The following is a 20,916-nucleotide window of genomic DNA, read 5'->3' as shown; positions in this document are numbered from 1 at the left end:
TATTGTGGTCCCGTATCTGTATATCCTTGGTTCTCTGTTAAGTCTGTGAGTTTCAGTGTCCCCCATTCTTTAGGCATCCCTGTGTCATATATCCTGCAAGTCTCCGTGTTCCAGTGCTGGTATTTTCTGTCTCTGGATGTGTGAGAAGACCATTTCTTACTTCTGTCTTTGTGTCCGTGTCCTTGACGTCTGGGTTTTAGTGTCTGTGCAAACTTGTCTTTGAATATATTTGAGGGTTTTTTATATCCTCTGTTCTAGCGTCTGTGTCTCCCAGTTTCTGTGTGTCCATGGATCTGTATTTCTGAGCATGCACTGGGCTTATGTGCTGGAGCACACGCATGTACATGTGTGTGTCTCTGTGTGTCTGTCTGTGTGTGTCTGTGCATGGGTTTGTCTTTGTTCTGCACATCGCTGAGTTTTTGTGTGTTCTAGATTCCTTATCTGTCCGTGATTCTTCACGCGTTCCCTAGTACTTTTATGTTTCGAAATCTCTGTGTCCTTGAATGTTTGTACATCCCCAAGTCTGCATGGCCCTGAATCCTTACAGGTCTCTGGTCCTCACAGGCGACCTAGCAGCAATGCGTCTCTCTGGGTGGGTACCCATAGACTTTTGTGTTCAGCTGTCAATTGCTTTCTGTCTCTTTGCATCACCGAGTCTTTGTGTGTCCCCGAAGGTCGGTGATCCAATGTCCATGTGCACATCGCAGTCTTCTCGCGTCTGGGTGTCCCTGAGCCTCTGTGTTCCAGTGTCTGTATGCTCACGGATGTGCATATGCCTCATTGGGCGTGCCTGGCGTGGATGAGTCCTCGAGTCTGTGCATCTCCAGAACATTGCTCTCCGCCTCCACGTCTCCACCTGTGTTCTGGCACTTATGTTCATCCCCACCTGTTTCTCCCATAGTTCACCAACGCCTGTGTATTATTGTTTCTCTTTGTTACTGTGGCTCCCCTTAAGTTGTTTCCTTACTTGATGTCTTTTAGTCCCTGGGTCATTTTCCCGGGTCCTCGAGAATAGGTTCTTGTTCGAAGGAGTTGGTGTGTCTGGGTGCCTCTCTGCATCTATTTCTTTTTCTGTCTCTCGATGTCTCGGGCTTTGTTTTTATTTGACTATGACCTCTGTGTCCCTGCTTTTCTGTTTGTGTCTGGTGTTGACTCGGCCTGTGTTTAGACGTTTCCCGAAAGCCTCATGCGGTTTTAAGTGGGGCTCTTTCAGAGGTGGCTGAATCTCGAGTGTGTGACTGGTTCACGCGATGCTAGGCTCAAGGCCACTAGGATGAAGAGGGTGAGTGCTACCCACCCTAAGTGGTCTGAGTAAGATCAAGGGGGCAGGAAGACAGTGCTAAGGTCCCTTGTTGCTTTTGCTACCCTCACCGTGCCATAGACGCGTTCTCCTCTGGAAAGCCCCTCTGCCTTGCCAACCTGCCCCTGAGCCAGCCAGGTGTGGACTGACACCGCTTTGAACTCTGGGCTAAATAAACCTTTCCTCCTTTAACTTTGGGTGTCGGGTATTTTGTCTCAGCAACGTGAGGAAAGTGACCAACACAGGTGTCCATATCCATGTCTTTTTATTTTTGAGCTGCTATCTTTCTGTGCCTGGGTTGAATTCGGCGTCTCCATCCTTGCACTTGTGGCTTTGGTTGCCTGTTTGTCACTATTCCTGGTATCACTGGGTGCAGCTTGAGTCGGTGTTTTTGTATCCCCGCCTCTTTGGAGAGATTTCCTTGTCATTGTACTTCTGCCCATTTGCTTATATTCAGTGCCCCTGGGTTTCTTTGTTCCTGGTTCTGTCTCTCCAGATGTGTTCCTGTGTTTCTGTCCCTGTGTCTAACCTGTATCTTTTTAGAGGAAACTGGATGCATTCCCGTGTCTCCTTGTCCTGGTTCCTCCCTCCCTGTATTCGTGTGCTGCCACCTGTCACTATGTCACAACATTCCCATTGTACCCGTTGCCTGCGCCTTGCCTATCCTTATGTCTGTTACCTGGCCAGATCCCTATCTCTTTACTGGTGCTTGTCACCCTTCAAGTGACTGAGTCTCCCTGTGTTTGTCTCTGGATCTCTGAAAATACGCACCCACGCTTCGCCGAGCATATCCGTCTGTGTTGGCCTATGCAGATCTGGTTCACTCTAAATGTCTTCCTTTCTGTCTGCCTATGTGCCCGAGTCTTCATCACCAAATAAGAGTCTGTGTACTACGTCCATTTCTAGATCTCTGTATGTCCCTGGTCCAGTGTCTTTGTGGTTCTTTCCTTATCCCCTCTATGCCCTCAAGTCTGTGTGCTGGTGTATCTGTATGTTTTTACCTTTATGTCGCATAGATATGTATATATCTCAGTGTGCAGGTTTTTATGTCTTAGTGTCTTTTCATTGACCACTGGATGACCTCCATTGGGTGAATTGAGTGATCTAGGTTTTGGTCTCCTCGCTTCTTTGTGACTGGGACAGAAAGTCAAAATCACGGGGACACCAGGGTCCAACAAGAGATCCTTTTCAAATGGGAAGGGGACTGTGGGAAAGGGGAGGGAAGGAAGGAAAAGGGGAATTCAGAACAGAATTGAGATCTGTTATGTACATGTTCCAACTCCACCATGTTGTGACCGCTATGTCATGCAAATGTGTACTAAAAAAAGTTTAAGAAACAAGAGAGACCGCCCGTTTATGTTTTTCTAGGTTTATGTCTCTGATGTGGCCACTCTGGCTCTCTGTCTCTTTCTTTCTTTGTATGTTTGCGTGTTATGATGTCTACGGTTCTATGCTGTGAGATCTGTGTTTCTCTTGTTCCCGTACGTCTGTCTCTGTACGTCCAAGTCTATGTCTTTGTTGCTGTCTTTCTTCGTGTGATCCTGTGTCTTTGCGTGTGAGTATGTGTACGTGTATGCCTACCGCTGTTTCAAGGGAGCCTTTTTGGTTCGCCTGTTTGTTCATTCATTTATCCATTCTTTGAGCATATTTACTAGGAAACTTTCTGTCTGCCTATGGCTACATAAATGGTTCAGACAAATGTCTTTGCCTTGAAAGAGCTTACAGTATAAATCAGGGGTCGAGGTGGGGAACCAGATGATTATTATACAGTGTAAGTGCTGTGAGCTTGGAGGGGATGCCAGAGGGCTACGGGAACTTGAAAGAAGGGACCAAACTCGATCTCAGGAAGGCCTCATGCATAGCTTCCTCTTAGAGGAGGTGACAACTAAGACTTGAAGGATGAATTAAAATTTCCCACATGAATCCAAAGTAAAATGTCCCACGCAGAAGAAACAATACATATAAAGAGCCTGTGGTGGGAGACAGCGTGGTTTGTTAGCAAAACCCCAAGAGCCTGGACTACATCTTGGGAGTCAAGGAAAGTTGTGGGCAGGACTACTGAGGGACTCCATCAGTTTTCCGTTTGTTGGTTGATTTGCTTCTTTGAAGGAAGTCACTTCTAAGGCTGCTGTGGATTATGGATTTGGAGGGAACAAGATCAAAGACAGGAGGGACTGTGAGGAAATGGGGTTTGGTTAAGTCTGTTGGCCCACAGTTCTGCATGTCTGTATGTTTGCATTTCCTGGTATACGTGTCCATTAGCACACGTGGGAATCGTGTCCCTACGTGTACCTCCGCATGCCAGGGTCCTTGTCCTAGGCTCACCCCATTCCCTGGCCTCTGGATCTTTCAAATTGACATCCGCTGCGCTGGCGTTCAGGAGCCATCACAGAACATGGGCTGGGTAAGCCTGGCCCAGCAACCGCTTTACCTGAGAGGACGTCACTAGCCAGCAGGAAGCCCGGTAGCCCTGTTGCGTTGAGGATAGAGCCTAATTTTACATCCTGGAATGCAATTCTGACCGCTCCAGTTCCGGCTCCTCCAGTGTCCATTTCTTCCCTCCACATTATTTCTCAGTCTTACGCACGATGGGTGGCTCTCTCTCCTCCAAGAGTTCAGTCCTCTTGAGCTCTGTGCTTAGGCGAGGCCTCCGCTCTTGGTTTCTCTAATGCCTTGGGAGGCCTTCGGTCAAACACTGATCCCTCTTTGTGGTCACCATCCTCGTCTGCATCTTTCCTTTACCCAGACCAGGAGCTCCCTAAGGGCAGAGCTTGGTTCTGATTCTCCTCTGTGATTAGGAAGGAATATAGGGTGCTGGGGTCCCACTGACGTTTCATCTTGGTGAAGGTCTTTGTTGGGACCAGTGTTCCCTGGCTCCTTTCTGCCTCAGCAGCACTTGGCCCCAGGTCTTGGGCTGAGGGACTGAGGCCTGAGTCTTTGGCCACCCATACAGAATCCCAAGCAGGGTAGCTGCAGGGCCCTGCAGTGCCCGTAGCAGTGCCCGAGTCTGAGGAACACAAATGAGGGGCCAAGACGGAAGGTGAGGTGGGCTGCGGCAGCCACGTGGAGCTCCGCTTGGGGCTTGCTCACCAGGCCGGGCTGGTCTCAGGACAGGTACAAGATGTGGCACCACAGATATGGCTGACAGTGGTAATGCAGGCCCGGGGTTTGAAGGCAGTGACTGTGATGATCTGGCAGTCTGTGCGAGTCTGGTCTCCCTGGCCTGGTCTTGGTGGTGCCCCAAGCACAGGTTTTCACCCGGGCATCCACATAGTCACTCACGGCACAGGCAGGGATGAGATGTTGAGGCCCCGTTCTGGATGAAGTGGTGCAGATTTGTGGCTAAAGGGCTAGCTCTTGAGAGAAAATGCTTCTACCGCCACCCGCCCCGGGGAGGGTCACGCAGTATGTACGCACTGGCTCACCCCAGCGTGGCTTTTTGCATGTACATGTGTGTGCGTTTGGCTCTGAGTGGGAAACTGGTGTGTTCGGCAATATTCAGGTGACTTTTGGAGAAGGTGGCATGTGAGAGTCTCTGTTTATGTTTCTCGCCGTATGCTTATCTGTCCCTGTGGATGTGTTGCTGCTCTGTGCCATGATGCAATAGGATGTGTTGTGTCTGAATGTGCTTCAGTGGATATCTTGGTGGTATTGCTGTATGAATGTGCGTCAGTGGATAGCTTGGAGCTATTGCTGTATGAATGTGCATCAGTGGATAGCTTGGCGGGTATTGCTGTAGGCCAGTATGTTTCATATGTGTAAAAGTGGCAACGAGTGCCTGCTCCTGTGTGTGCTGAATTCCTGGGGACAGAGGTGAAGCTGAGGGCACCGGTGCTTTGGTGCCTGGGTGTTTTGCTATGCCTGTTACTGCGTGCATTGGGGCATGTCTTCTGTGTCATGCTATGTCTGCGTGCATATTTCTGGCGTGGGAAGTCTCAAGACGATTTCCTGGAATGCTCTGATGTGCCCGTATCCAGGAGAATCTGGCTGGTTATCTGGGTGTGTTTGTGTGTGTTTCCAAGTGTATTCTTGTGTGTCGGGGAGGTGCTAAGTGTCTGGAATATTGATGTGAGTGCATTCAGCTGGGGTGGTGCGTGGAGATGGAGGCCTCGGAGATCTCACCCGACTTCGGGTTCTCTCTAAGCTGTAGCATCCAGTGCGAAGCAGAGCCTCTCTTCTGAGTGTGGGATGTGGATCATAAAGCGGGGGTCCTCCGCTCAGTGCAAAGCAGAACCTGCATCTCCGAGGTTTTGATCCTGGGTGCAATGGGAGCGAGGAGAGGGCAAGCGGGGGAGGAGGAGAAAGGTACAGGCCACGTCTATCTCCCCAGAGCAAGCCTGACTCCAGTCCCAGTGCACAAACTGTCCCGTACTCAACCAAGAAGACCACGGGCTGGCCAGCTTACCAGAGGATGAGAAGGTGAAGGTATTTGGCCAAGTGCCTCCGAAGGAGAGAGAGCGCCCGAGTTGGAGAGGGAGTGATCTCAAACACATTCCTGGGACCGGTAAGACTTCCCTTGGCCTCTAAACCAACTCGTGCCAGGTAAGAGCCAAATTCTCGACTACAACGTCTGAGGCTTTTCTGGAATCTCGCCCCCACCTAGCTCTTCGTCTGGTCTTTGTGCTCCAGCTCAACGGAAGCGACGATTCTTGTGAGGGTGTGCCTTCTCTTGTGAGTGACTGTTTGTGCCTGTTTTTCCCACCACCTGGAGTATTTTCCTTTTCCTTGACTATCAGAGATCAATTTTTGTTATCCTTCAAGGCCAGCTCAGTAAGCAGATTAATAATTAAGGGAGTGACTTCGTTACAAAAGCGATCTATTCTGGCCGCCTTGCTCTGTTCCACCACATACCGCCACTACCGAGAGGTCCAGGGACTCTGCAGAGAGCTCATCAAACGAAGGAGGGAGGCTCTCAGCGGACGCAGGCTCTGAGCCTCAGACCTCCCTGCCTCCAGCACTGTGAGATGAGTGCACCCTTACTCTAGGAATGACCAACTCTGTGGCATTGTTATCACGGCCACAAATGGACGTAACGGCTGTAGTTCTCGCTTGCGAGATCTGGGATAATTTGTTACGTATCAGCAGAAAACTGATACACCAGCCCTGCCCTGGGCCTCCACAGTTTCAGTGAGAATCCTAAGTGGGTGGAAATGAAGGCTCGGGGACTCATTGCCAGGAGAGCGCCTGACTCACCTTTCGCTAGCCTCCCGGAACTTCTATGAGATTCCGTGCTGTCCCCAGCTCCTCTCTGCATCTCCTCAGACTCACCATCCCACCATCACCAACCTTCCTGCCGAACGCAAAGAATTGAGAGAAATCCTTCACATTCCCGGGGCAGAGATACCATGGAACCAGAGCTCTCACTGGCGTCCCTCACTGATCTGCCCGTTTTCAGGCCTGATACTTCACTTTAGCCACAGTTTCTTAGTCTTTCGAGTTCAGATACAGCTCAGAGTTCTTCCACATAGCATTTGCATACTGATTTCCTTATCCACTTGCTCAGGTAGTGCTTAGGCATCAAGGTTCAGGTGATGAAAAAGGCAGGCCTGCTTTCCTACCGGGTGAAGCTCGTGGTTCCGTGAAGGAGGCACAGATGAATGAAGTCATAAAAGTATGCATGGTGATAAATGTTTTGCCCAAAACAGAACTGACTGACTGTGGATATATTAGAGGCTTGAGATGACCTGAAGGGAGACGCTGGGTAAGGGGATCTGATCTGAGACCTAAGGCATACGCCAGAGGTTTAATGACAATAGAAGTGATGAGGATAGTAGGAAGGAGCAGGGCAAGGCAGACCTGGCAAATATCAAGCAGAGCAGAGGGATTAACTGGAAAAATGGCCCTGAGCCTTGGCTTGAGGGGATGCGTTGTGCCTACGGGAGAACAGAGACAAGTTCAGCGAGTCTGGCTTTCAGAGAAAGAGTAAAAGACGGGGAGGAGGTGAGGTCAGAAAAGTGAGGGGCAGGGAGCACATTATGCAGAGCCTCGTAAGCCACGAAGAGGACTTTGGCATTCATTCCAGACGTCATGGGAAGCCCTTGGGGGCTGTTAATCACAGAAGGAACATGAAGTGATTTTTGCCTTTAAAAAACTCCTTTGGGAGCCAACCAGCCTCTTTCACAAATGGTGTTGGAACAACTGGATTTCGACCTGGCAAAGAATAAAAAGAGACCCTCTCTGTCACCATGCACACAACTAAAATCCAAGTGGATTAAACATGTAAATATTAAAACACAAACATTAAACTTGCTGGAAGAGAAATTAGGTAGAACTCCTGAAGATATTGGCACAGGAAAAGACTTTATGAACAAATCCTCAGTAGCAGGGGAACTAGCGCAATGAACTGACAACTGGGGAGCCGCCTCCGCGCCTGCTTCTGCCTTCAGGGCTCCTGCCGCCTCCTCCACCTTAGCCCTCACTTCGTGGATCTGTCCCTCCAGCACATGGGCTGCAAGCCACACCGCAGCCTCTCCCCTTAAGCCCCATCAGGCCATCCAGGTCTTCTTCCTCCAGCCGACACAATCCGGGCAGACGGACCACGAACCATCGGTGCAGAAAGCCAGGCTGTCAGAGAAGGTCGAGCGCTGAGACGACTTGAAGAGCACGACAGAGCCAGGAAGAACGTGACGGAGCCGAATGAGCCACTCTCCAACGAAGAACGGAACCTCCTGCCTGTGGCCTATACGAAGAATGAGGTTGTGGTGTGCGGCGGCGTGGAGCAGCAGCGTGGAGCAGCAGCCTTGAGCGGAAGATGTCTGCAGATGCTAAGGAGAAGATAGAGATGGTTGGTGCCTAGCAAAAAAAAAAAAAAAAAAAAAAATGAAAAGGAGCTGTAGGCCGGGTGTCAGGATGCGCTGATCCTGCTGGATAACTTACTACCTGATCAAGGGTAGCAGTGAGACCCAGTTCGAGAGCAAAGTGTTCTACCTGCAAACGCAGTGGGACTATTACCGCCAGCTGGCCGAAGTGGCCGCTGGTGCGAAGAGGGTGACTGTCCTGGAGTCGTCTGAAGAGGCCTATAGAAGAGTGCATGAGACCAACGAGGAGCATATGCACCCTACCCACCCCAGCCGACTACTCCGTTTTCTACTGTGAAATCCAGAGCACCCCAGAAAGAGCAAGCGTACCACTTGGCCAAGACCGCCTTCCATGACTCCATCGCCGAGCTCACCACTCTGAAGAAGGATTCCTGCAAGGACTGCACTCTCATCATGCAGCTCCTGAGTGACATCCAAACGCTCTGGACAAGCGGTCAGCAAGAGGAGGGTGCAGAAGGCACCAATCAGGGCACCCAGGTGGACTGGCAGCGCCGGCTGATGCTGTTACTGCAGTCTTTATTTTTTTTCCCATGAGTTGGGGTTGGGTCGGGGAGGGAAAGGGAGGCTGACCTCCCCAGGGAGAAACCCACCACCAGTCCTGTCTTGGATCACCTCTTCAACATGTTTGCCAAAATACCACTAGTGGAAAGTCAGGCTAGCTGTGCTGTTATTGGAGTAGCAGCCTCACGTGGGCTTACGGACTGTTCTGTAGCAAGTGTTCTCCACACAGGTGGAGCTATGTCTTTAATTTTACTTCTTGCTGGACGATAAATGCTTCCGATGATAAGACGTAAATGCCATGGCCCTCATTCAGTGAGTTCTGTGGTTCCAGTAGGGCTTTTTATGTACATATACCCTTGTCTTAAGGTTTGGGTACATTTTCTCTCTCCTCTGTTCCAGCTGTGCATTTCTTTCAGGGTGCACCCTACCAGACACGGCAGAGTTTAAATCCCAAAGAGGCAGGCTTGGGGCGTAAGGCGTACTCACCCTTGTGGTTTAGGCCTGGCTGGCATTTTGAAGTCTGATAAGTGACAGTATTAACACCACATTGCAGTTTACAGTATTTCTACATTACACACATGCGTGACGTTGATTGTGAGTTTTCCTTTGCTAGCAGTTTTGGCTTTCCGTCCTGATTCAACTGGATCCAGGTTCGTTTTACTGTTTATCTGTCTCCTAGGCTAAAAGATGTGCCTGAGGAGAATCAAAGCTTCTTTAGGTTTTGGTCAGGTGGCTGTGGGATCTTTGTCTTCTTTCCTTCCTCTTAATGTGAACCCACCATGAAAGTTACTAATAATTGTAATAGAAACGTTAAACATCACAACATAGGGAAAATTCAGGTCTGTATGTCCTTTATCTTATGTTGGTGTCTCTGAAGACTCCTGTCTCAGCCGCCACAGCCCCTTCCTCAGGGATCATGCTACCACGTATTTCCCTCTGTACTGAGCCTTCCCTGTTGCGCTCGTGCCAAGGTACGCTGGACTTGGGCAGGCAGTGGGATTGGAGAGGCTGGGTGGGCGTCTCGAGAAAGTTGATGCAGTGCGGGAAGTCAGGTGCTAGAAGCTGAGGAGGTAGAAAACCCAGTAGGAAGAGCGTCGTTCAGAGACGTCTTTCCGTCGTTAGGAGCCGCGCAAGTGTGTCTTTCCCTGAAACACTCCTTTCCCCAGTCCGTATAGGAAGAAAATTAAAAATCATTACCAGGTTGTGAATATGTAATGTCTGTTTGACCGAAACTTTCCCTCTGTTTTTTTTTTTTTTTCTCTTCACTGAAGGCATAGAAGTCAGAGATCTATTTCTCTTTCCCAGTCAGGGCACACATTGCAATCTGAAGGAAAGAAACAAAGTTGCTATTTCTGCAAGGTTGTTTTCAGTTAGCAGTAGCTCCCTCATTCTCTTTTGGGATAAATACGTCTGTAACATGACCTGTATCTGTGTCCTGTCGCTTTTCTTCTCGTCAAATAAAAACAATAACCATGTGGACTCCTAAGATGGGTAATAACAACAAAAGAATCAACAACTTGGGATCTCATCTTATTGGAAAGCTTCTGCGCTGCAAGAGAAACCAGCAGCAGAGCTAACAGACGACCTACAATGTGGGAAAATGCTTTTACCAGCTGCTCCTCCGACAAAGGTATACTTTAGAATATATAAGGAACTCAAAAAAATCAGCCCCCCCAAATATAAAGTCCCAATTCCAAAGTGAGCATCTGGAATGAACAGACATTTCCCAGACAAACAAGTAAAAGCTGCAAATAAACATAAAGAAATGTTCAACACCACCAGTCATTTGAGAGCTGCAGATGCAAACCACACTGAGATTCGATCTCGCCCTGGAAAGAATGGCTGCTATCAAGAAATCAACCAATACCAAATGCTGGTGGGGCTGTGGGGAGAAAGGAAACCTTCTCCACTGTTGGTGGAGTGCAGACTGGTGCAACCACCGTGGAAATCAATATGGAGATACCTCAAAACATTAGGATTCGAGGTTCCATGTGACCCGCCTCTTCCTCTGCTGGGATTTTTTCTCAAAGAGTTAAAAGAATCATACCACAGAGATATATGCACACCCATGTTTATAGCGGCACAGTTTGCAATAGGTAAAGCTTGGAAGCAGCCCAATTGCCCATCAGCTTGAGACTGGACAAACAAGATGGGCTTTGTAAAAAAATATATAAAATGGAATACTACTCAGCTGTAAAGAATGAGATACTATAGATGTTTATAGCTAAACGGATGCACACTGAGGCCGGACTCTTAAGTGAGATAAAAGGACACACGTGTGTAAATACGGGATAGATTCTCTGGTGTGAGAATCCAAAAGCGTGAATAAGGATCAAAATGTAAAAATGATAATATGAACTGGGAAGAAAAGGTCTAAGGGAGTAGGGGAAGTGGGAGGGGTAGGGGAAAAGAAAAAAAACAAGAGAAAATGACAAAATAGAAAGAACTCTCTGTAAATAAGGAAGGGTGGAGGTGATGAAGGGAGGGCAGGGGAACGGGCAAAAATAAAACAACCAGGATACGTCATGTACGAGTTCCCAATGATGAAAGTAAATGCATGGTATTATTAAAATGTACCAATAAACTTAATGAAAAACGAAACACTCCTTTGACCACAGGGAGAGACGGGCAGCAGAGGAAGCAGGAAGACAAGGGCGGAGGCTGGGACAGTTTCCTAGATGAGATGCAGTGGTGGGCTATCCCGGGGCAGTGACAACTGGTGTTGTGAGAAGTGGGCCGGTTGGGGAAATATATTAGAGGCAACACTACCGGGAAGCAGAGATAGACACGATACCGGGGATAGGTGAGGGAGAGGGCTGTGTTGAGGATAACACGTCCAAAGTTGCACCCCTGTGACTTACAGCCACACTCGACCCAACGCTGCCCCATGATGCCACCGAGGAAGCATCACATCTTCCCTGAAGAAGGCAGAATAGTGGTGTGTTAAAAGCACGTTTGTTTGGGGGCCGGGTCGTATTACTTCACAACTCTGACTAGCTGTGTCATGGGATGCCGAGCAAGTTGCTTCACCTCTCTGTGCTTCACTTTCTCCGTTTGTAGCATGTTATCTGTTAACAGTTTCTTGTGGGGGTTTAGCTGAGAGGCTACAGTCACAATACGTAGGCAATTACCCGCACACAGGAAGAGCTCACAAACGGTATTATTTCATAGCCTTTGGGAATTGTAAGTGTATCATCATCTTTCCAAAGTTTTAGACCCCTCCTGTTGAGCAGGGCTGCTCACAGAGCTCAGAAAGACCAGTCAGATGAGCCTTTCCCAGCAGTATCCAGCGAACACTCCTACATCTCTCCCCTGCTTGGGAACTCTTAGCAATTCGCCTTTCCAGCAAAGTCAAGGCTAAAGCTGGGTAAGCTTGTTTCTATTTAACCTTGCCAGTCTTATCTCCCAAGGCTTCAGATCCTGTGCCTGTGTCCTGGGGCCTAGAGATGTCGAGTAACTCGTCCAAATTTCCAAGGCAATCAAGCAAGTAAGACTCTGGACTCCCAGGAGAACTGGCAATGCCTTGTAGACTCCCACCTCCGGCTGCCCTTCATTCATACCTTTCCACCATAGCTTGCCATCTTGTCTGTGGCACTCACCATCCTTCTGATGAGGGAAGAAGGTAGAGAAAGCTTGTGGGTTCAAGGAGTCCACGAACTTGGACTCCATCATGGACTCAGACAGCTACTGTACTCCCTCTGGGAGAAGGTGAACACTGATGGCCTCAAGAAGGGTGCAGGAAGGCAGCAAGTTTGGCAGGTTTGGGAGTCAGCCTTCTGGCATAGTCCTGGGACCTTTGGGTAGGCCCATTGTTGGGGCTCCAGGCTAAGATGGGCTCGGAAATTGCCTGGTCTTCTGGGGCCCTAGAGGCAGATCGTGCTGATGGCAGGGTCTCCCAGGAGGTTCAGAGAGGACACTCCTGGGGTAAAGGGAGAGGGGAGAGTTGCCCCAGGACAGAGGTGGTCGCGGTACCGCTAGGACCTTTGGGACTTGAGACCGTGTTGGGGAATGGGCTAAGGCTCTGCAGAGGTGGGGGTCTGGGTTTGACAGGTCTAGAGAACAGCTGGGTGTGGGGTGTATGGGGGATTGGGATTCCAGGCTTGGGAAATTATGAGCCTGTGGAAGTTGGTTGAGATGATGCACTGGGTTTAAGAGGTGACACGATTTTAGGGCTCCTGGGCAAGAGGATTCCAGGTGCAGAGTGTGGCAAGTTGTTCGGGTCTAGACAGCAGGAGTATGAATGTTGGAGGATCTGAAGTGTGGAGATTCCAGATGTGGACTCTGGCAGGCTTCGGGGGAGTGTGACACGAGGAGCCCAGTTTGGAGCTGTGATGCCGTGTCTGGTTTAGGTTGTGATGGAGTGCCAGGGTTTGGGGTGCTGTGGAGAAAAATGGTTCATCGTTCCAGCTTTGGGCTGGGTTGATGCCAGGATTCAGAGGTGGGAATGGTGTCTTAGAAGCCGAGGTTAACGTAACATAAAGACGCTGGTTTGATGGAGTGCTGGGCCTCAGAAGCAACAGAACACCAGATTCTCAGGGCAAAAGGGCAACAGGCTTCATCCTGAGAGTTGGCTAGATCAAGGCACCACAGTCTTGCTACGCTGGGTTTGGGGCTTTGGGTAGACTGAGTTTGATAGGGAACTAGAGCTCTGACTCAGTGGCTCCAGCTCTGAGGAATAGGCACTTTATTGGGAGAGGCACTCATAGTTGAGGTTGTTTTCACAGCCCTGGACTTGGAGGAGAACTTGGGCATCAAGGCTGGCTGAGCTGTGCCTGTTCTTAGGCCACAGCCACTGCTGGAGGAGGTTGCGGTAGTGCCTGGCATAGACGTGTTGTTGGGTGGCTGTCTCCCAGCCTCCTCACTGGCTTCTGTGGACCGCACCACTATCACTGAAGGCAGACGGGTGACAAAGTTGTATTCAAGGGACAAGTTGAGGACGTTGGCACTGAGCAGGTGGAGATCGGTGACGTCTCTGACATGGAACCCAGCATCTCTCCGATAGTGCCATAGGCCCAGAGGTGGTGGATAAAGCAGGTCACGTGGAGGGCTGCCTCCCCAACCCAGGAAACCAAAGGCCTTCTGGCTGCTGTTTGTGGCTCCTTCGCTGTGGTGTGCCTCAAGAGGCTAACCCTCGGGGCCATGGGCTGCCAGGTGGAGGCCCGGTTCCTGCTCTCCGGGCTGTATATGGCCACCCACCACCAGCTCTTTGAGCCACCAAAGTAGTTGGGGAAAAGGCCCTGCGGGCAGGCTCCAACCAAGCCACCCAGGTAGTCCAGGTGCACATCTGCTAGCAGAGGCACGGAGAGCTCTTCATAGGAGCCCGCTAGCTGGAGGGCCACTTCAGCGACCTCACGTATGCATCAGGCTGATCCCGCCCCCTTCTTCACCCCCTACCTGGGATTTCCAGGGACAGATGTCCCGGCGGTGGGAAGTTAGAATCATCTCCAAAGGCCAAGCTGAAGAAGGATACCCTGTGGCCCAGCACCTTTCAAACACTGGCAAGGATCACACTGGGTGTTGTGACGCTGACTGTAGGCTCCCCGTCTTTCAGCAAGATGACAAGAGGAATTCTCCCCACGTGGGGGACTTTCCGGACTCTCGATTGCTATAGCTCAGCACTGGAACAGCTTCCAGCACAGCTACGTTGATGTGGATGCCTAATGGGGAAGCAGACTGTGAGACCATCTTCTCTGGTCCCTTCTGCCCCTACAGTGGGTACCTCACCAACCTCCCAGCTTCAGTCATAGCTCAGCTTTTCTCAGCCTGTTTCTGCCCCTCATCCCTCCCAACCCCTCTATCCCTACCGAGGCTACCTGAGACCTGTCAGGAGGCCCACACGTCCTTGGCTTTCAACGCACCATCTCAGACCGTTCCTTGTTTGTTTTCTGGGGGATGCTTCCTTCACTATGAACACTGGCAGCTACTCAAGGATAGGGTCCCCACCTTCTTGCTACAGGAGAAGAAAAGCCTCAGTTGACAGGTGGTGGGAGATTAGACTTCAGTAATTGAGAGGAGATTGATCAAAAGCTGGAATCAGGGCAACGGTTTGCTCAAATGCTTGGAAGTGAATATCTAGGTCATTGGTTTTAAAAGTCTTAGCAAATTCTCCTGAGTGTTTGCTATAAGGAGGACAAAACTCAGGCCCAAAGAGAAATGAGCCCCTTCCACCTGGAATTAGGGGTTTCCAGGAGGAGCAGAAGATGGGAAGGGCACGCAACACGAAGGTGCAGACTTGTGCAAAATATAATAGTGAGATTTCAAAGCACAGCGAGAGGTGAGGGAGATGGGGGCAAGAAGAGAGGGTTTCAGGTATTTCCCACATCCCTACAGCCTGCGCACGGGAATAGGTAGGCTGAACACTTACCACCATCAGCTTCCTCGCGACCCGAGCAGCCTTCGGCACTGTGGATATTGGGCATAGTGGCCTCCAGATTTCCAGGCACTGACTGGGTCAGAAAAGTAGATGATGTGGAAGGAGTCATTGGCTTGCCGGTCACTGAGGATCACATTCATGGCTTTTTCAGTCTGTAGGACGGGGAAAAGTCAAGGCTTGAGGTCTATGAGCTTGACAGTCTCCGTACACTAGCGCGCTGACTGCTGTGTGCCATAAGATTTCAACATCGTCGAACTTCAGCATTCTGTGAGCCTAGAATTACCAGGTCAAAATGCTCTCCTGGGCTGTATGGTGCAAAGCCTAGAATGCCACTGTCCAGAAAGAAGTGCATTTACTAGGCATAGGTAGCCATAGAGATTGAAGTGCAAATTAATTTTAAAATTTAGTTCTTCACCGGAAATAGCCAAGACTACCTTTTTCATTTTCAAAATATTTATTTCAATAAATTTTTTTCTTTTATGTGCCTGAATTTTGCAGAAAGAATACTGACAAATGCTATACAACTCTCACCAAATATATTCTTCTTTGAAAGGTGACTGCCTTTTTTATGCATTTTCCTCCTTGCTTTGCCTTCCCCCCGAGAAATTTGCTAAAAAAAGAAAAAAAGCAATTCCATGGAACAATGGAGAAAAGACCTCTGGTGTCGCCTGAGTCTGGCTGGGGCTGTTCAGCAGTACAGGCCAGGCGGAGGGACGAGGGGGTCCTCTGGGAGCTTGTGCTGGATTAGGAAGCCGCTTCTGTGGGAAGCATCTCTGTTCCTCATTAATTTACCCTCCCCAGGTGGGCTCAGGTCCTGAGGTTCCACCGATTACCAGTAAAAGTGAAGAGGAAAAAAGGGATAGAACTGGCATGGTGCAGGGAAAAAAGGGGATAAGAGAGGGATGGAAAAGACATAAGAATCAAGAGAGAAGAAAAGGGAAAGGACATCTGCCTTAGCCCCTTTCTTGTTTCATAGATCCAATAAGAATGCCAGGGCCCGTCATGTGCCCGGCACTTTTAGTCCAGGGCTGCCAGGGGCCATGACAGTAGGCTGGGGCGGGAGATAAATCCCATTCCACTTTGGGGGTTCTGGGTCCCATGCTTTGGGAGCAATGGAGAAGTAAGCGTCTGGGTGTTTCATGGCTGGAGCTGGAGAGCAAGTCCCTTCCATTAGGAGAGAGCGGTGGTTCGATGAGGACTCGTGGCCAGTCGCTACTGTATCAGGCAGCACAGAATTTTAGAACATTTCCTCTAGGTGGCTGTGATAGCAAGCACCTGTAATCCCAGCTAGTTGGGAGGCTAGGGCCAGATGACAGTATGCTTAGGGCCAACTGGGGCAACTTATTAAGAAGACCCTGTCTCAAAATACAAAGGGCAAAGTTTGTAGTTCAGCGGTAGAGTGCTTGTTTAGCATGAATAAAGAAGCCCTGGTTTCAATCCCCGGTACCACACACACACACACACACACACACACATAAAAATACTACTACTACTGCTGCTACTACTACTGCTACTAGTACTACTACTACTAGAACATCCTCATTATCAAAAAGCTTCTACTGGACAGCAGCAGTCTAGCAAGATTCAAATTGTATGTTTGCAGAGCATTTCTTTTATAATTCCTCACCCCGTGACCCAGGATTCAGTGATTTCAGATCCCTAAAGGTGGAGATCCTCGGGATTTCAGGTCTTTACAGCTGTCTCTCAGAGACTCTGCACACTTTGGTTCTGCTCTCCTCTGTTTTTCATTCTCACCCTCTGTTTCTTTCAGGCTAGTCTCCTCGCCAGCCTCCCGATAACACAGATTCTATTTCACCTCCGTAATTTTGCTCTTCTTGTGCCATTTAGATAACACCCCCATTTATTTATCCACATCCTCATTGATGGTGCTGTTCTTCATGACGGATTTCTGCCTGTGGGAATCTGTCAATGACTGATAGAGGGTTGGGGAAATCTCCAGCTACAACAGTCATCTCGTCTCGCTCTCCTTCCGGTTCTAACCGATTTACCTCATGTATTTTGGTACTGTTATTAGGCGCATACGCCTGAAGGATTGGTATAGTTGAGGTGGGGGGATTGAACATTATGCACTTATGTTCCCTGTGATTTCCTTGCTGTGCAGTTTTAGCTGCCATAAATTAACACAGCTACCCCAGATTTCTTTGGATTTGTGTTGGTATTGGTGATGCCGCTCTGTCCCTTTTCTTTTCGTCTACCTGTATCTTCATATTTAAAGTGGGTTTTTAGCCAGGTTTGGGGGTACATGACTGTGATCCTGGCACTCTGGGAGGCTGAAGAAGGAGGGCTGCTTTTAACAGCCCAGCCTGGGCGACTTAGTGAATGTGTGAGACCCCAATCTCAGAAAAAGAAAGAGACAGAGAGATTAAGAGAGAAAGACAAGAAGGAGAGAAAACAATATTTTGGGTTTCTTATGAATAACCTGCAGTGAGTTTTTTGTGTTTTGTTTTTTTTGTTTGTTTGTTTTTTTGGTCATCCACACAGATGACCTTGGTCCTTTCATTGGTGTATTTCAACCACTCATACATAAAGTGGTGACTGGTATAGTTGGATTGATATTTGCCATGTTTGTATCTGATTTTTGTGTTGCCCTTCTTCTTTATTTGTGCACCTTTCTTCCACTCATTTTCTCTCTTTTCTAGTTTTACTTGCACACTTTACCCAATTTCATCTTCTCCCCCTTTTTTTTTGGCATATCCGTTACACATAAGGTAAAGTTTTAGTGGTTGCCCGAGAGGTTCTCATATGCATTTGCAACTAATCCACGTTTATTTCCCAATTTCTCTCGCTCATCCCTTCTACTACTACTGTCATTGAGTGCACTTCCATAAGCTATACTCACGGAATACATTGCTGCTATTATTGTGAAGAGACTTTACCTGCTGGAGCCATTTCAAAAGAAGATACTTTATCTTCACCTTTTCCTTCTCTAACATTTGTCTTGCTTCGTGGACGTTCCAGTTTGTGATATATGCCGTTTTTCTCCTTGGTGAAAATCTTTGGGCATTGCCGCTGAAACAGGGCCACCGTGGACAATTCCCTCCATTTTTGGTTGTATGAAAAAGTACTTATTCCTTTCATCTTGGAAGGATCATTGCGATGTCTAAACCGTTCTAGGCTAGGGTGGAGTTTGCTGCTTTAACACTGGACATATCGCGCTCCACCCTTCTTGATTCCATGATTCCTGAAGAGAAGTCTGATGCAGTTCGTTTCCTTGTTCCTCAGTAGGTAAGATGTTCTTCCTATGTTCTTTTCCTTTGTCTGTTTAGTTTTCTTTTTTTTTTCAAGATTTGCTCTTTGTCTTTGATTTTCTGATGTCTGTATATGTCGCACCTACGTGTGGATTTGGGATGTTCATCCTGCACGTTGTACTTCACGTTTCCTGGAGCTGTGGTGTGGTCTCTCCTTCCCTTTGCAAAACTTATCTCCATCGTTATTTCAGATATTTCTTCTGTTAATTTCTTCCATATCGTTCCAATTCTATATGTGTTATATCTTTGTAATGGCCGTACAATCACCGAATGCAATGTAAAACGGAATGGGGTTTTTCCATTTCTTTCTTGTTTATTTTTCAGAGTGAGAAGTTTCTACTGGCATACATTGAAAGTCCCTCCTTCTTCAGCCATGTCCGTTCTCCTGATAAGCCCACTGCAGCGTTTCTTCACTCCTGATACTGTGTTTTTTATTTCTAGCATTTCCTTTGATTTTATCAGGGATGCTCGATCTCCACTTACATTACACTTGTGTTCCTACCCATTGTCCAATTACTTCCTAGGAGGGCTTGGAATATTAATCATGCTTGTTTTAAATTCCTGCTCTGATAATTTTAACGTCTTTCATATATCAGCGTCCGGTTCAAATGGTACCTGTACCTCTTCAGATTGTGAGTGTTTCTCTCTCACAGCATGTCATGTAATTTTATGCAGAAAGCTTACCCAATCTATCAAGTACCAGGAAGTGAAGCAAACAGACTTTTCCCACCTGTGCTGGGGACTGCCCTCAGGAATACTTGAGCTACATCAGCAACCGTTTTTCTGTTTTGTTTTGTTTTAAACGGAGAGAGCGTATTGCTCAGTTGCCTAGGCAACGCTCCAACTCATGATCCTCCTGCCTCAATCTCCTACGCAGCTAGAATTACAAGTGCACAACACAATGCCGGCCATGTTCTCGATGCCAGGACTTAGGCTGTTTGTTGTTTGCAGTAGTTGTACGGTCAGTCTGTAGTTTCATCTAGAGTCTATACATGGGACTTGGCTTTTGTCTTTGGGCTCCCACTGGGACTTCTCTTCAAGAAGGGGCAAGGCTTGCACTTGCTTCAGCTATGACCTTCATATGCTGGGCAGGAGCCTCGGTTGACGTGGTGTTAATGTGTGGGGCAAGAGGGAGGATTCCATGATCCTGTGGTTAGCTGTCACTCTTTCAGTGAGATAGTGCTACTGGCATATGAAGTTCACAGGTGCTCCTGAGGTCTCCCCTTCATCCTCCAGAAAGAGACGGGAAAGCTGGAAAGGTTTAGAGTTGGGTAGGCCACTTGTCCTACTCAGGGCTGTGGAGCCGGTTTGGGATATTTCCCTTCCCCCAAATTGGTGGTCTCTGGTAAAACACCACTCACTTAGATTTAGGTCTCAAAGGCTCTGTGGTGGAAAGCTTTAAGCACGGGGGCTCTACTGGCCCAGGACACTTGAACCTTCACAGTAGAGAGTCCCAGAACATTACGGTTTGAAATGTTCCTTCCAGACCTTTGTGGCCTGAAGGGCTAACATCAAAGTCTCCTTGGTCTACGGCCCCAATATCTTCATTCAACGGTAGCTGGTTGAAGAGCTACAACACTGATAATAAATGTCCTCAGAAGTCTATGGTTTTTGAAGTGGATAATGCCAGCTAGTACCCTATTACATTTAAACTTAAAAAAAAAAAACCCAAATTAACAAAGCGCAGAAAATGCAGTCTCACGAAAAATCAGAGTCTATGTTACTTAAGGTCATATTAGATCCGGCGTCTATATCCAAGCAGAGTGCTCCAGCTCAAAGGTTCCAAGACCCGGGGACCTACAGAGCCCTGGAATTTTGCAGTTCAGGGAGTCAACGGTGTCGGGAAACCTAGACCAATGTTTCAATGTTGCTGGGACTCGGTGCGGCTGTAGGTCTCTGTGGTTCCTGTTCTGTGAGGTGCCGGGGCCTTATGGCAGTCTCAGACATAAAAGAGCCAGGGTTGATGGGCCGATGGCCTGATGGGAGGGTAGCAATTTGGTCCCGGGGTCCCATCGCTGCAGCATTCTCTGCTCTCTGGGCCTCCTAAGGCCAGGACTAACAAAGGTCCCCAGGGTCCCTGTTACCTGCTCTATCTTGCTACCAAACATGGAGCTGCTCACCTCAGTAACAAACACCACGTTCTTCTCCTCGGGTTAGGGGACCTCGGGACAAATTAATGAATAAAACAACCACTGCAAATCTGGACAAAAAGAAAGGAAACCACGAAGAGCTGGAAGAGCCAATCCAGATCAGGCTCCTCTTATTCTCCTGCGTAACACCTTGCTCTTTCCTTCCTAACGCCTCTCACTGTTTGTAGTTCAATGGGCGTGTGTGCAGCTGTTTGTTCAGTGTCTGCCTCCCCAAGCAGAAGTGGGTCTCTGTGTTCAGACTTGTGGCCCAGGGCTCCAAGCAGCCGGGTCTCCGTCATTTGTGAGTTCCTTCCTGTGAGAGAGCTGGGCTTGCACAGTGTTGACGTTCCCAGGGGACATTTTTGCCTGGGTTCCAGGAACTGCAAGTATTGTTTTAACCTCCCTCAGCAGAGTGAGCCTGGGGCCCAGCTCACTGCTGCCCAGGGCTGGAAGATTGCAGGGCCTCTCTCTCTCCTCCACATGCCTCCTCTCTTCTGTTGCTGGGCAGAGACGCAGGGGGAGGAGG

The 20,916-nt window shown here is 48.7% G+C and overlaps 1 protein-coding gene across 1 annotated transcript; it reads right to left on the bottom strand.

The window, feature by feature from the left end:
* Positions 1–3,686: 3,686 nt before the first annotated feature.
* On the bottom strand, positions 3,687–20,689 carry LOC104860622 (inter-alpha-trypsin inhibitor heavy chain H6). The gene is given in 22 exon segments (XM_033760711.1): positions 3,687–3,770; positions 4,162–4,251; positions 4,253–4,425; positions 4,428–4,554; positions 5,446–5,516; positions 5,706–5,741; positions 7,845–8,064; positions 8,180–8,316; positions 8,472–8,540; positions 12,219–12,525; positions 12,527–12,840; positions 13,273–13,299; positions 13,302–13,604; positions 13,607–13,685; positions 13,687–13,824; positions 13,827–14,018; positions 14,021–14,199; positions 14,202–14,276; positions 14,984–15,042; positions 15,044–15,144; positions 20,346–20,408; positions 20,570–20,689. Coding segments are annotated over 22 exon segments (2,964 nt in total).
* Between the last annotated feature and the right edge of the window lie 227 nt (positions 20,690–20,916).

This window comes from Fukomys damarensis, unplaced genomic scaffold (assembly GCF_012274545.1).
Source record: "Fukomys damarensis isolate Sample0158 unplaced genomic scaffold, DMR_v1.0_HiC HiC_scaffold_73836, whole genome shotgun sequence".
In the NCBI taxonomy this organism is placed as follows: domain Eukaryota; kingdom Metazoa; phylum Chordata; class Mammalia; order Rodentia; family Bathyergidae; genus Fukomys; species Fukomys damarensis.
The sequence above is the reverse complement of the archived record's forward strand: the minus strand, read 5'-3'. Positions and strand labels throughout refer to the sequence as shown.